General features: G+C 38.4%; 1 protein-coding gene across 3 annotated transcripts in view; it reads right to left on the bottom strand.

Moving 5' to 3' along the window:
- Positions 1–13,492, bottom strand: part of pde1a (phosphodiesterase 1A, calmodulin-dependent) — a 143,465-nt gene that overhangs the window by 14,206 nt on the left and 115,767 nt on the right. For all 3 annotated transcript variants that reach the window (XM_064327311.1, XM_064327312.1, XM_064327313.1), the window contains one exon: positions 874–987. In XM_064327311.1, coding sequence (XP_064183381.1) covers positions 874–987 — 114 coding nt within the window. The remainder of the gene's footprint in view (positions 1–873; positions 988–13,492) is intronic.

Here is a 13,492-nt window from a genome sequence, read left to right as displayed (position 1 = left end):
AAGTCATGCAACATATGCAAGGGGGACATGAAAATATAAACATGAATTCTTTCATGACTTTCAGTTTGTCTGCCAATATTATAATAGAAAAAAATATATATATATATATATTTATTTTAGCAAGGATTTGTGAGGTTGCCTTTAAAAACAAGGATAAATTTGAATCTGCCTCAAAATTAGCCAAATTAGCAAGAAGCCAGCTTTCGATTCTCAATCTCAGCGCCGGGAGTAATATCGCCCCCTGCTGATATTTGGAGAATGGAACTAAAATACACTTGAGACAAGCGCAAATTAGATCACGTATCAAAATTTGATTGGTTAGGCACTGGTTCTAAAACATTATTAGTCATCAATCTGTGCAATATTTTTCACTGTAAATACCACAACTGCTATCACCAATTAATTTTTTATCACATGCTAATCACTAATAACAGCATTTGATTACTCATCTGGTACATGTGTGAGATATTGGTCATATAAATCATATGGCCATATTGATCATGGCTGCTCATAGCTAGGAGCCAAAAGCCGTAACATGCAGTTTGTACGTATGTGCAGTCCAAGCCTGATCAATGTGCCCAATATGAAATTAGTTAAGTTATTGAGATAACAGCTGAACAATTTCACATGCATAATGCTTAGATGTGTGTAAGATTCTGTAAAATTCTCTTATTCAATCTTTTCAGCCCAACTCCTGTAGGATGTTAATGTGTTTCACTACAGTTTTTAATGTTGGGTTAATTTTTTTTTGGTTAACCATACAAACCCATATTACGTTTTTTTTCTTCTTTTTGTGAACAGCCCGTCTTTGCAACTCCAGCATTACACTGAGTATCCATTAGTACTGCTAAAGCCAAGGCGATGCTAACTCACCGGGTCTCGTCAATGTACACGGCTTCAAGCACAGAGGCTGCATATTCAATGTTCTTCTTCAGGTCCAGGACATTCACTTCTCCCCTTTCCAGCTGTTTTACCAGACATCTCAATCTGCAGGGAAAACAAAGGCAGATTAAAACCCATGTCAAACAGCTCTCACAGTCCAAACTCCTACCTCTGTTACCTCATTGATAACCTTATAGGTGACACACAGGTTAAGATTGCACTGTATTCCCTCACATTAACTGCCTCAGTAAATTAATACATTAAAAATAATATAGACATGTTGTAGGTTACCAGATTAGTACTATCTTTAATTATTCAGTGTAAAAGTTTTTAAAGTAGTATCTCGTGATGATGATGATCAGCATAATTATTATTTTTAGCTGCACTCACAGAGGGAAAGAGTAAGATAAAAATCTGTTTAATACTAATAATTTATATCCAGTATTAATATTAACAATAGTAATAACTTCTTGTATTGAGAAATGTGGCATTAGTTAAGCCCACAAATTTAAAAATTGTTGGATTATATATTTTAATGACTCAGCCTAATATTAATTAATAATATTTTGAATGCTAATATGAGCAGCAATTGTACTTTTATTGGTATTTTATTAATAACTATATTATTTAACAAGGTAATTGTTACTTTTTCATATTACAAAAACAGCCTTGTCAGAATATGAATTATGGACAGCAAAATAGGTCAAAGCAACCAGATTAAAATTTGGCTACAATAAATTCCACTTAATCCTCTGAAATACATTTCCTCTTTTTTTGCTTTACCTTCATGTAAAAGCATAAGCAGACAAACAACACGCAAACATGACAATGTTTATAAAATGCTTTTCATAAAATATGAACCCAAATGTGAAGTACACAGTAACCAGGGAAGACGGTGCATACAATGACAAACTGAACAACAGATGACCGCAAGGGACAAGGAATACAAACACAGGGAGTGCAGTGATTTGTCCTGGTATTTATTTTAAATTTTAAATGTTTATTCAAATAGACTGAAGAGGTCAGCTGTGAGACTAAATTTAAAGGTTGCAATGGTGGATGAAGACCTAACAGGAATGGGGAGGGGAGACAGAAGCAGATCTGGAAAAAGCATAATCACTAGTGTTGTGATGACGTGATGTTGCCCATGATATGGGCAAATTTCATACAGATCTTTTCACTCAATTTATCTCCAACACTTTTGTGATTTTATAAACATTTGGATTTCATATTTCATTAATCTAGAACATTATATATAAAATTTTGACTGAAAGAAAAGTATGGACACTGTCACACATTTATGTTTTCTCTTGATAAATTGCCATACCAAAAGATCAGATGGTTTCTTTGTAGCAATATTGATTTCATTAATTCTAAAAAAAAAAAAATTCCAAGCATTCCAGAATTTTCTGTTTGTGAATTTCAAAAATGATCAAGAGAGGAAAACAACTCAATGGTATTGAGTTTTCAAAAGCCCCTCATGACACTTGAATGAAATGAAATGTTATTGAATCCTGGATTGACCAACTCTGAGCATGCATGACAGAATCTCTGGGGTGCAAATCCAGACCTGACAAATATAACCCTGGGAGCTCATCCCTCAATAGAGGCAATGGTGCATGAGTGCATTTCAGTGTAGCACAACCAACATTACATTCATCTATGAAACTGCCTGTTCTTCAGACAGAATATCATTTCTGCTTTTAATAATGAGTCAAATCATTTTATGAAAATTCCAAACACCTTTTCTGTAGCTTTTTGGAACATGCCTCCATAACAACCTTTGCATAACACAGCGTGTGCTAACATGTTACCTACTAATAACACTTGAAGCATGAAGCAACAGAGTCACGAAATGTTGCAAGGAGAAAGAGATGTTAAACAATTGCTTTCCTTGCGGGGAAAAGGAAAATTCAAGTATATAATAAATAATCTACTGAATTTAACAGTATCCATTTTAAGGCTCTGCCTCTACTGTGAAATAAGCTGGGGATCATATTCATAGTTTCCAGCAGGAAAAGCTTCATTCACACAGACTTGTGACAGATGTACTGTGTTTACAATTTCACTGAGCCTCTCCAGCTAGTCTCCTCATTCCAACCCATGGTGTATTCACACAGTGTGACTATACACAGAGCAGATTCAAACACTATCACACGGTTGGATTAGAAACTCCTGGAGAGTTTCATACCTGTTAAATGTGAAAGAAAATGGAAAAAAAACTGGAGGGGATAAAACGACCGGGTAAAATAAGTCTTGGGTAAAATGATCCCTAATCACAGCCAAGAAAAACAACAGAAACCCAGAGTGATCCCTCACTATCTAAGCAATGTCACTGTCACCTAATCAGAGATAAATTCATAAATACTTAAAACTACAATTTTTCCATTCATAACTTGGAAACCATTTTTTAAAAAACATAATCTTCCTTGTATTGTTTTTTTATCCTTATATTAACTTCTTTATTTGTACATTCAAGTGAGTATGCTGTTCTGAGCCTTTTTTTGCTTGTGGCCACATTTTCAGAATATCTGGGTTGTCTATGCTGACAGGTCGATGTTTTTGTTGTTTATGTGTTTTAACGTGGGCATTCATTTTAAAAATATTCTTTTGAAAAAGCACCAGTAAGAGGCAAAGTAAATGAATAAAGTACAAATATATACAACAACATTTTTTCTGAATATGAATTATCATAAGCAGATGAGAAAGACAGAATGAGAAGGTAGTGGTAGACAGAAAGAAAATAGGTGATTGATAGGCAATCTTGGAGCAGGTACTCAGAATTACTGATGTGACACAACAGTAGCATTTTGAGAACAGAACAGGCCTGAGGTTATGAATAGTTTTTCTCAAAGGAAGGTGGGTTGGAGAAGGAAGCAATGGTAAAAGAAATAACAACACTGATTTTATACACACATTGCAAACAAATCAGGCATGTAAAAGTTGAGTTACTAAGTGTGACCTACATCGGCCAATGAAGGGCTATTTTTACCATGGTGTCTGTTGGTCTATGGTGTTGTGAGATATGAGACATGGCAGGGGTGGAGGGTGATGGAGTAAACAGGACTGGCACTGATAAGGTGTAGGAAATGGCACGCAGGACGGTCAGCGGGAACGGGCGCTTTTTTCAGTGCAGGCCTCGGCCCCCATGTGACTTTCCATTCCAGCGGAGGGACCCGAGATGATAAGCGCGATGGGTGTGGAGGGGGGCACTGTTATCACCTCTTGACCTGCATCTCACTTTCCCCACCCAGAATGCATCAGGCACCCGGACCACAGTGTCACGGGGAGGATATGGCTGGAGTGATGCCTGAACTGTAGTAACCGCCGCATAAAACACAGAAGCCAGGATCTCCCATTCTGGCAATGCAACACTGGTTACATCCTACACAGTCACACACACAGCAAAATACTACATTGCTGAAAAGCCTCGGGGGTTTTACTACTGCATTCCAGAAGTAAACATTTTGTGTCTGGGATAAATGGAGAACAACAGTAACGGTCAGAGAGGCATAGCATTTTTTCATGTGTAGGGACCAACAGCCAGTTGACAGTCCTTACACAAACAGTGACTGTCTCTTGAAGAACATCTGATGACATCATCTGTAAACACAGTGTTCTTAATCTTCTTCACACAGCACAGGTGTGAAGGTTCCCTTCCCCCAATCAGGAGAATAAAGGTCAGCAACAATAATCTCCTTCTTTTACTTCTTTTTCTCTTGTTTTGTGCCTCTCACCCCAGGCACTTGGAAATTGTCCCTGGAGCTCCCAAATTCTGTGGACCTTCCATGTCTCCAGAGTTCCCACAACTTGATGGAGCTCTCCTGAATTCTGAAGGTTGCTGCTATCACCATAGCAACTTATCTAAATACACAGATTGCTCTAATACTAATGCACAAGTTGCTCTACACAGCAACTAGGTACTGCCAACCTAGCTCACCTGTGGTGACTAAGGCTAATCCATCCCACATGGAAACTACTGTACACCCAGTGCTACGTTAAGTGACCACAAGAAGCTACAGCAAAAATAACCTTTTTTCCACCCTTTCTGATGACCAACAAGATGGGACATCACCGCTGCATACGGGGAAAGGACCCCAGCTGTCCCCACCAGAAACCTCCACAAATTCACGATACTACAACTGCCTTCTCTCAAGGACCCAACTGCGACCACCAGAGACAACAACGCACCTGGAAGTTAATGCTCAGTAAGACTGACTAAAAATCCCAGGTAGCACCTACAGTTTTTTTATTTAGTCTTTATAGAGATTAATGTGAATCTGCATTTCTGTTTGTCCTTCATTAGCGATTATTTGAATGAGTAGTGTTTAGTTGTGTAACTGTTTGAATTGATTAGCCACACTCCACACTCGTATTGGTAGTGGGCAAATGCCCAGTTCAGTGTAGTGTAGAGCTACACTTCTCTCTTCGTCACTCCCAGGAGCAATACTCCTTTGTAGCTAAATTAAGGGATTTAGCTGATTCCACTACAGGTTTACATACACTACATAATCATGGCCTACATGCTGTTTACCCCTCCCCCATTCGTCCAGAGACAAATGGGCATGTGCGCAAGCACGTACATACACATACACTCGCACACACACACACACACACACACACACACACACGCACACTGAAACCCTCCCACCTTGCTATAATTAGCATAGTACTCCCCGGTTAGATTGGTCTGTGTGTGCTCTGTATTTTGTATGTTTAATAAATAATATTATTAAAACTGTTCTGTTTTGATGTTGTGTAAACATGAGAATCTGAGTCAAAATAGCCTATTCATGAACTACATCCTTTAATAGATCCATATCTATTAAATCTGTGATTTCATTTTATTTGATCACCAATATTTCATTTTAATTAACTGAAGTTCCAAATTAATGGTTGGATATTCAAGATAAGAGTAATTTTAGGAGACTGATTTCTAGTTGTGTTGTGCCAAGTGTAAGAATAGAGGTATATTCCCTACATAAGTGGTGCCCATTGTAAGGCTGTAGAGTTGTTTCCCCTACATATGCTTCTTTTGAAGTAAAATAATCAAGAAAATGGCTATAGTTCAAACTAAAATTGCCCTTAACAGTGTTTTACTACACTAAATGCATGAGTTAATTTTTTCCCAATGTAAGCACAATTAAAAAAGGAATAATAATTGGTGATTGCTGAAGTTGCCAAACTGAAAGTAAGAAAGAAAGAAAGAAAGGGTTACTTTTTTAAAGAAAGTAACCTTTTCATTTAATTGCAAAGATAAGGACAAATGTTGAGTGGATCTTGCCTATGGTCTGTTTTTTAGAAGTATTACATTTGTATCTTAACTACGTAATGATCTGTCTATCAGCACTGTTATATCAGCTCTGATCCCGAGAAATGACATTTTGTGAAGAGCTGCACTGCTTATCTGTTCAGATGAAGGCTAGAGGAGCTGGGGCTGGGTTTGACATTTGCAGCAGAAATACTTGGATGTCTCCTTCACATTCAAATGAAGATTTAATGCCCTACTATTTCACACATGACAGATATTTCGATCTTTTGTACTTTTACCGCAGTGCCAAACATAATGAGAACAGGCAATTCAGCCCCTCCAGCCTTGTCATTTCACCTACAATCCAATGGAGTGCATCTAACCTTGCCTCAAGCCTGGTCTTGAAAAACCCCAAGGGTCCCCAATGGTATTGAACTAAGATCTCTTCAAAATGTTCAGTAATGTGGAGAAGATGATGACATCACCTTGTTGCGATACAATATGCAACAGGGAACTGGTGCATTATTTTGGGAAAATTTGGCATAGCATTATATATTAGATGGTCCCTTGAGACCACCGAAAGTCCTTTGAAATAAAAATAACAAGTTAATTCAGGCTGAAGATAGCATTTCTTTAATAAGCTTTCTGTGAAGCTACCTCCTACGCCAACTTATTTCTGAGCTCAGCCACCCAGAAGGAAAACAAAGCCAGAGAGTTGTCTTAATTTAGCCTTGTCTGGACACCTCAACAGAGAGTAGAGGCCTCCACATCTGAGAGAAGAGGAAGAGAGCCAACTAGTCCTGAAGCTCACAGACCAACACCACCATCAGTCAGCTCCAGGACGACACCTCAAGCATACCTTCAATCAGAATGAACCAAATTATCAATCACCTCAAAAACTCTTATTTGGAGCATTGGCATACACTGTTAAAACTCAAAAGAAACTGGAATGCTACCAGGCCCTAAACAGAAAATATAAATTGGCAAAATATCTAGTCACCATTAAAGATTCAAAACAGAGGGAGATCCTGACCAAATATTGTGTCAGTGACAACAGGCTGGCCATTGAAAAGGGCTGGCACAGGCCAACCTGGATAGCCAGGGAGGACAGCCTGTGCGACCAGTGCACAAGTAAACAGGTAGGGACAGCGACTCATTTTGTTTTACATTGCGCATATTATTATCAAGAAAGGGAGGAATTCTTTAAAAAATATAAACATTTGTTTTCCCCAACAACCTAAGTATGAGTGACAATGAAAAATTATCTATAATATTAGAAGATGGGCCTACAGCCCCACAAAAAGCTAAATATGTAGCCACATGCCACAAGATCGGGGACATAAAGCAAACACTCTCTGCATCAAATATTTATATTTGAAAAATGTATTATTTACAGTTGTTATTTGTTGACCTAGTTAAAATGGTAACTTACAGTACCATAATTAGTCTTTTCTTAACCTATACTACACACATATTTGTTTATATTATGATAAATGTTCTTAATGTTAAATGTTTTTTTTTACATTATGTGAACATGTTTATTATTATTATTGTTGTTGTTGTTGTTGTTGTTGTTGTTGCTGTTGTTGTTGTTGCTATTATTATTATTATTATTATTGTTATTATAGTGTTGGGGGTCATACTTTTTGCATGTTGTATATGTGGTTTCCATGTATCTGTGTATTGTATGTGTTGCTTTGGCAATATGATTGTAGTTGTCCTGCCATAAAGGAAATTGAAATTGAAATTGAAAGAGAGAGAGAGAGAGATATTTACAAACAGGACTGTCCTAAATCAGCTTCATGTACAATGCTGTGCCAAATTGCCAGCTTCATTATAGACAGGCACTGAGCTTACTTTCATGTCATTATGTTCCTTGCAGTCTCACTCAGTGTGCAAGCCATACCACAAGCCAACAGAAGTCAAACCGTATGTGAAAAGTGCCTGTTGGGTGTGCAAGTGTTTGGGGGTGTATGTACTGTAGGTGTGGGGTGCAGAAAATATGAATGTGTGGGAGTTCGAGTGGTGGGGATTAGGGTGTTTGTGAGAGAAAGGTCCCTTCCCACATTAGGCCAGTGTTTGGGGAGTGGCAGTAGGAAAAGAAGCTTGGAGTCACAGTGGGTACTGCTGAGATGGGGGAGGTTAACAGGGGGCAGATTCCCATGAGTTTTCTGTGCCCTCCTCTGTGTAAACTTCCTTCTCAGAGAGCGGCTCTGCCGTCACTTGGGTCCCGCCGCGCCCCACTGCCAGCCTCTTGAACTGTCTCCCATTCCACAGTCCCAAAGATGCCACCCAGAGGGCCACTGGCCTCTTAACTTTTTACCCTGCACCAAAAGCTGGCATGCAACTCATCTGGAAAATGATGTTGACATATCCCTTTTATGTATGAAGAAAGACTATTGGCAGTCTCTTCGTTGAGCAGCTAGTCTCCCACACCACTTATTTTTCTTAAACCTATAAAAGCAAAGACATTTATCGCACATATTTTCAACTCCCAGCTGAGGACATCTCCAAGACATACAGACCTTATATTAGGGCAATATTATTATGCTGGATATTTAGGCTGTTTTCATTTGCACGGGTTGTCACTATTCATGAAATACCCAAATGTGACAAATGCATTTCATCGGGCAGCAGTGGCGTGTACTTTGTGCAGTTAATTCACAGATTGAGCAGAGGCCTGGACAAGCTCAAATTTGTACAAAGAGGGCCAATGGCCAAGCAGAACTGCCACAGGAGGACGTTTTTTTTCAGAAAACTAATGCAGCACACCCACTTGTGCACCCACTCATGGACCCAGGCCCTCCTTTTAGACTGAAAAGTGACTGAGTTGTTCCAGCCAATCTTGTTCACGCTCTTCACATTTAACATGTTACACATGTAAATACGTATTATGAGAACGGGGGCCCCCACCATTGGGCCTTCTGTATTATTAACACGCAAGGGCTCTTTAACCTGTTTTAATAGGCTCCTGTCTTCCAAGCTGCACTTGGGTAAAATCTGCAACAGAGTGCCTTTTTAGGCACATCTGATCGCCTTCTGGAATTCTGCGGCGACATGACTTTATCCCCGACTTATCGGCCGAGTGAACTTTCCGTTCCTCTGGGCCGGAGCATTTTTTATAGCTCCACTTTAGATGGTATCATTCATATGGCGCATTGGTTTATTTAATACTGTAAACCTGCTCCTCAGGTTCCCACTTACACGGTTTCCACACAACTTCTGCCTGTTCCGACTTGCCTTGGCAGGGTGGTGAGGTGCACGCAACTCTCCTCTGGAGTACAACATCAGCCGAGAGTCCAGCTCAGGCACGAGAAAACACTTGTGCTCGTTTGAGGCAAACAGCCTTCTTCCCTTTCCGCAGGGTCACATCTTAATGTAGCTGGTTATTCAGCTGTCTGGGGATATGGCTACAATCAACGCTGTGGTGCAAGACTGGGCCAACAAGAGGGCGATTACACAGAATTCAGAGACATTAGTGGTGTTTAGTGTGAGTGTTTCTAATTTGGAAAGGAATTAGTGCTGACAAATTTATGGAAACTGACTTACAAATAAACAAGTGCTCATGTTTTTATCAAAAACACACATTGGGCCCCATTCACAAAACGTTCTTAAATTCTTCTTATTTTTGTTCTTATGAAAGCTCCTATGAAAACCCAACTTGGGATTCATGAAACATGCGCAGACCTTCAATTTTGTGCATATCCCAAGTGTATCAGAGCATGAATTCTAATTGTTCATATTGGATGCGTGTGCCCGTTCATGTTGATTTGCATAAGGAAACACCCTAGCAACACCCTAGCAATCCCATAAAAGGCATGCAGCCTTCAGGGTCATGTGCAAACATCAGAAATTCATCGCTCTCCATAAACGCATCTGTGCGGTCCCAAAAGATACCAAGTATTCCAAAAGCAACAAATACGCCATTGCATGAGTGTTGGGTTTGGCTGCACTCTTGTGGGTCTTTATTTATCATTTTCAATCATCATCATCAATCACTTTCATCAATAAATGAATAAAATGAATAAATTTCCAACAAGGTGATTATTAAAAACTAAAACTAAGATTAAAACTAGGTGTGAAAAAACATTATCGTAAACTGAAATAATAAAAGCCTATTTAGTATATTGTAGTATTAATAACTGTATTGCTAAACATTTTATTGTTAATGAGGTCTGTAGCTACTTAAAATGCATAATATAATAAAGCATTCACATAAATAATAAAGCGTTCTTATACGTATGATTTTATGCATGTTTCCAAACACACAAAGATGTTGATTTTATCAAAGAACAAATTCAGATAAGAAAAAAATGATGAATGCTGAAATGTTTGTGGAAACATTCATAGGCACAGTTCACCATGAAATCTGACCATAAACATGTTTCGTGAATGAGGCCCATTCATTTCAATTTAGCAGTTAATTTTGCCAAATGTTGGACTCCCTAAACTATATTTGTGAAGACAATCTTGCGAAGAATCACTCAAATTTAATCCATAGTCAAAGCTGAGGCAAAACATTATTTGAATCCTGGAGTCACAGCCTTCCCAACATCTGACCGTAGCGTACAATAATTGTTAAATGTTGAACAGCTGGACTGAAAAGGGAATAAACTGAGACTATTAATCAGAAGAGGAAAAAATAAACAGAGGACAGCTGCAAGTTCCAAATAAAAGGGGCTGCACCTAAAACTCACTCTGTGTTAACAGAAATGTGAAATGTAGCCAATGAGTAGGGTGAAGGATCTGGCAATGCAATACACATCACCACACAGGGGTCACGATTCAATACACAGTGATTCTACCGATGTTGCAATTTTGTGAACTTATGTCAAGTTGAGCCAATAATCTTACTGACGTCCAGGTGTCGCATGGCTAAGAGATGTGTCCTACTCACTCTCAGTTTCTTGTACAATTTAGGCACAGTAATGTCAGTGATGTGTTGACAGGTAGGTGTGGTGGAAAAAGGCCTCACTGTGTTCATCATTTTTCGAAAGCCCCCTTCTCCACTATACTATACAGTACACAAATTAAAACTAATAAATGTATACATTCATTAAAGATAAGTCCCTAGTTCATGATTTGAATAGGCAACTTACGCTTACAAGTCTATTTTTTAACAATTATGCCACAATAAATAGATACAGAATGCTAAACTGCATGTACACCCCCATTTTTAACATCCAAATCAGCAAAAGCACAAAACTCTAAGATGTATTTTCTTTGAAAACATATATTATATTTTAGTAGCTAAGAAAAAATCACAATTGGCCTTTTGGAAAAGATCATTACACAGCAGCCCCAGCTAACTAATTATCAGCAGACAAGTCTCTCGATAATGAAGTGAAAGTCAACTTTAGGAGTTATTGTTTCAATTCATTACTCAGTTAATAAATATAACTCAATATTGTAAAAAAAAAAAAAATAATAATAATGAAAAGAGGGCTCAGGACACAAATGTGACTCAAGATGGTGTTTGGAAGCAGGGCTGGTTCTTGGCACAGATAACAAGGGTAGTCGTCTAGGGGGGAATATCCATGCGTTGCAGCCATGATAGACAGCACCCCCCAGCCCCCTTTCCGCAATCACTGCCACCCCACCATTCCGCAATCTCACTGAAAATTTGAAAATTCTCAAAAAATTCTCAGTGCCACTTTTCGTAGGTGTTGGGAATTTGTTGCTTCCTCTACTCTCATTTCTTTCAGATTGCAGCCATTTAATCCTGTCTATCTCCATGAATTTGTATTCTGCCTCACAAAAACAATGAGGGATTTTTTAAAGTTAGCATTCCGCCATTACCAAGTTGTACTGAAACTTTACTACTAAAGGCTTAAAAGAGGTCTTCATAGCTTCAGAATCCATTTTGCCATGTGTAAAACAGATGACTCTGCCTCTGGAGTATATAAGCCCATGTTAAACCATTGGTGCAGCCTCTTTTGCCTTTAAAGTTCATTAGTGAAACTGCCCTTGATGGCGGGGTGACTAAACTGTGGTTTCCCAACAGCTGTGCTGACTTATTCCATAACAGCCTGCATGGGGCTGTTCTCCTCATTGTGAAATCGGGCTGCTTTTTTTCAAGAGAAAGGGGATTACGCTTGGCACGCGACGCAAGCTGTCTTCAAGCAGGAACTAACTGAGAGTGAGCCAGTGGTCACAGGGATTTACAAAGAGTGTCAAAATAACGCCACATTTTGGCAATCTAAGAATGGCTAATACAATCTCATCAGTCCCTCTTTTTTGGACTTTATCTTTATATGATTTGAGATCCAGAGAATTCCCTTGTAAGGAAATTCAAACTAAACAAAAATTCAAAACACTGGGAGTTAAACCAAACGTGAAATATTTGGACCACGTTAAAAGCCATCACTTGTTGACCCTTGCAAAATGATCGTGCCTGTCTCTCCTATAAGCGAGCTTTTACACTCCACTATTCACACAACAATAGTTTTATGACTATAGAACTGATGAAGAAGTCATGTTACCTTTGTGCACCATCCTACTGAAAACAGAGGCCTAAACCAGGTGCACAAATCATATGTTATCAGCCAGTATGGATTTAGGTATTCTTAGGAAGTAAATAAACATTAATATCAATGTGGAAGTAATCTCCAGTCTCTGAGAGAGGCCTCTTCACATCTTTGTGAATGCTAAGCAAAATTCTATTACAGTTATACATGCTCTAAATAGAAATATTCTTGAGAGCCTAGAGCTCTACAGAGATTATCACAAAGACACCAAACTTTAGAGCATTCAAGTATAATAGTTTTCCATTGTTGTAAATAACATCTCATTTTAATCCAACAAGAAAATGCATACCTATTTCTTGTGGGAGGTGTAGACCAAGAGACATGAAAGTAAAACTTGAAAAGAAGGGTTGTGCACTATTTCCTCTAATTTCTTATCACCAATGTTTCAGCAGCAAGCTGCCTTTGCCAGGGCTTTAATGCAGCTAATTATCTCACATACAGTATAGGGAACTGAAATTCAATTCAACTGTGAGAAACAGACAATCAAGATGTGGCACCGTAAACAAACCAAGGTCTCCACATACAATTTTGAAAAAGGACACACAAATATATTAAGTTATTCACAATCAACAAAGACAGATATTCAGTATTTCCAGAATCTATTCAATGAAAATTCACATACATTATATATACTGAACAGACACATTCGTAACAGCAGGCACCTCTACATTGTGCACTACAAGGAAGACAATAAGGTGACAATATACCGAATGTTAAATTTCAAAAGATCATTTTATAGGAAATTAAAACTTTTCATTTTTTATCTTTTAACGGAAAAGAAAAACAATTTTTATTTTTCAATTATTTTTAAATGCAGGGCTACTGATCTCAA

This window comes from Anguilla rostrata, chromosome 3 (genome assembly GCF_018555375.3).
Source record: "Anguilla rostrata isolate EN2019 chromosome 3, ASM1855537v3, whole genome shotgun sequence".
Lineage (NCBI taxonomy): Eukaryota > Metazoa > Chordata > Actinopteri > Anguilliformes > Anguillidae > Anguilla > Anguilla rostrata.
The sequence above is the reverse complement of the archived record's forward strand: the minus strand, read 5'-3'. Positions and strand labels throughout refer to the sequence as shown.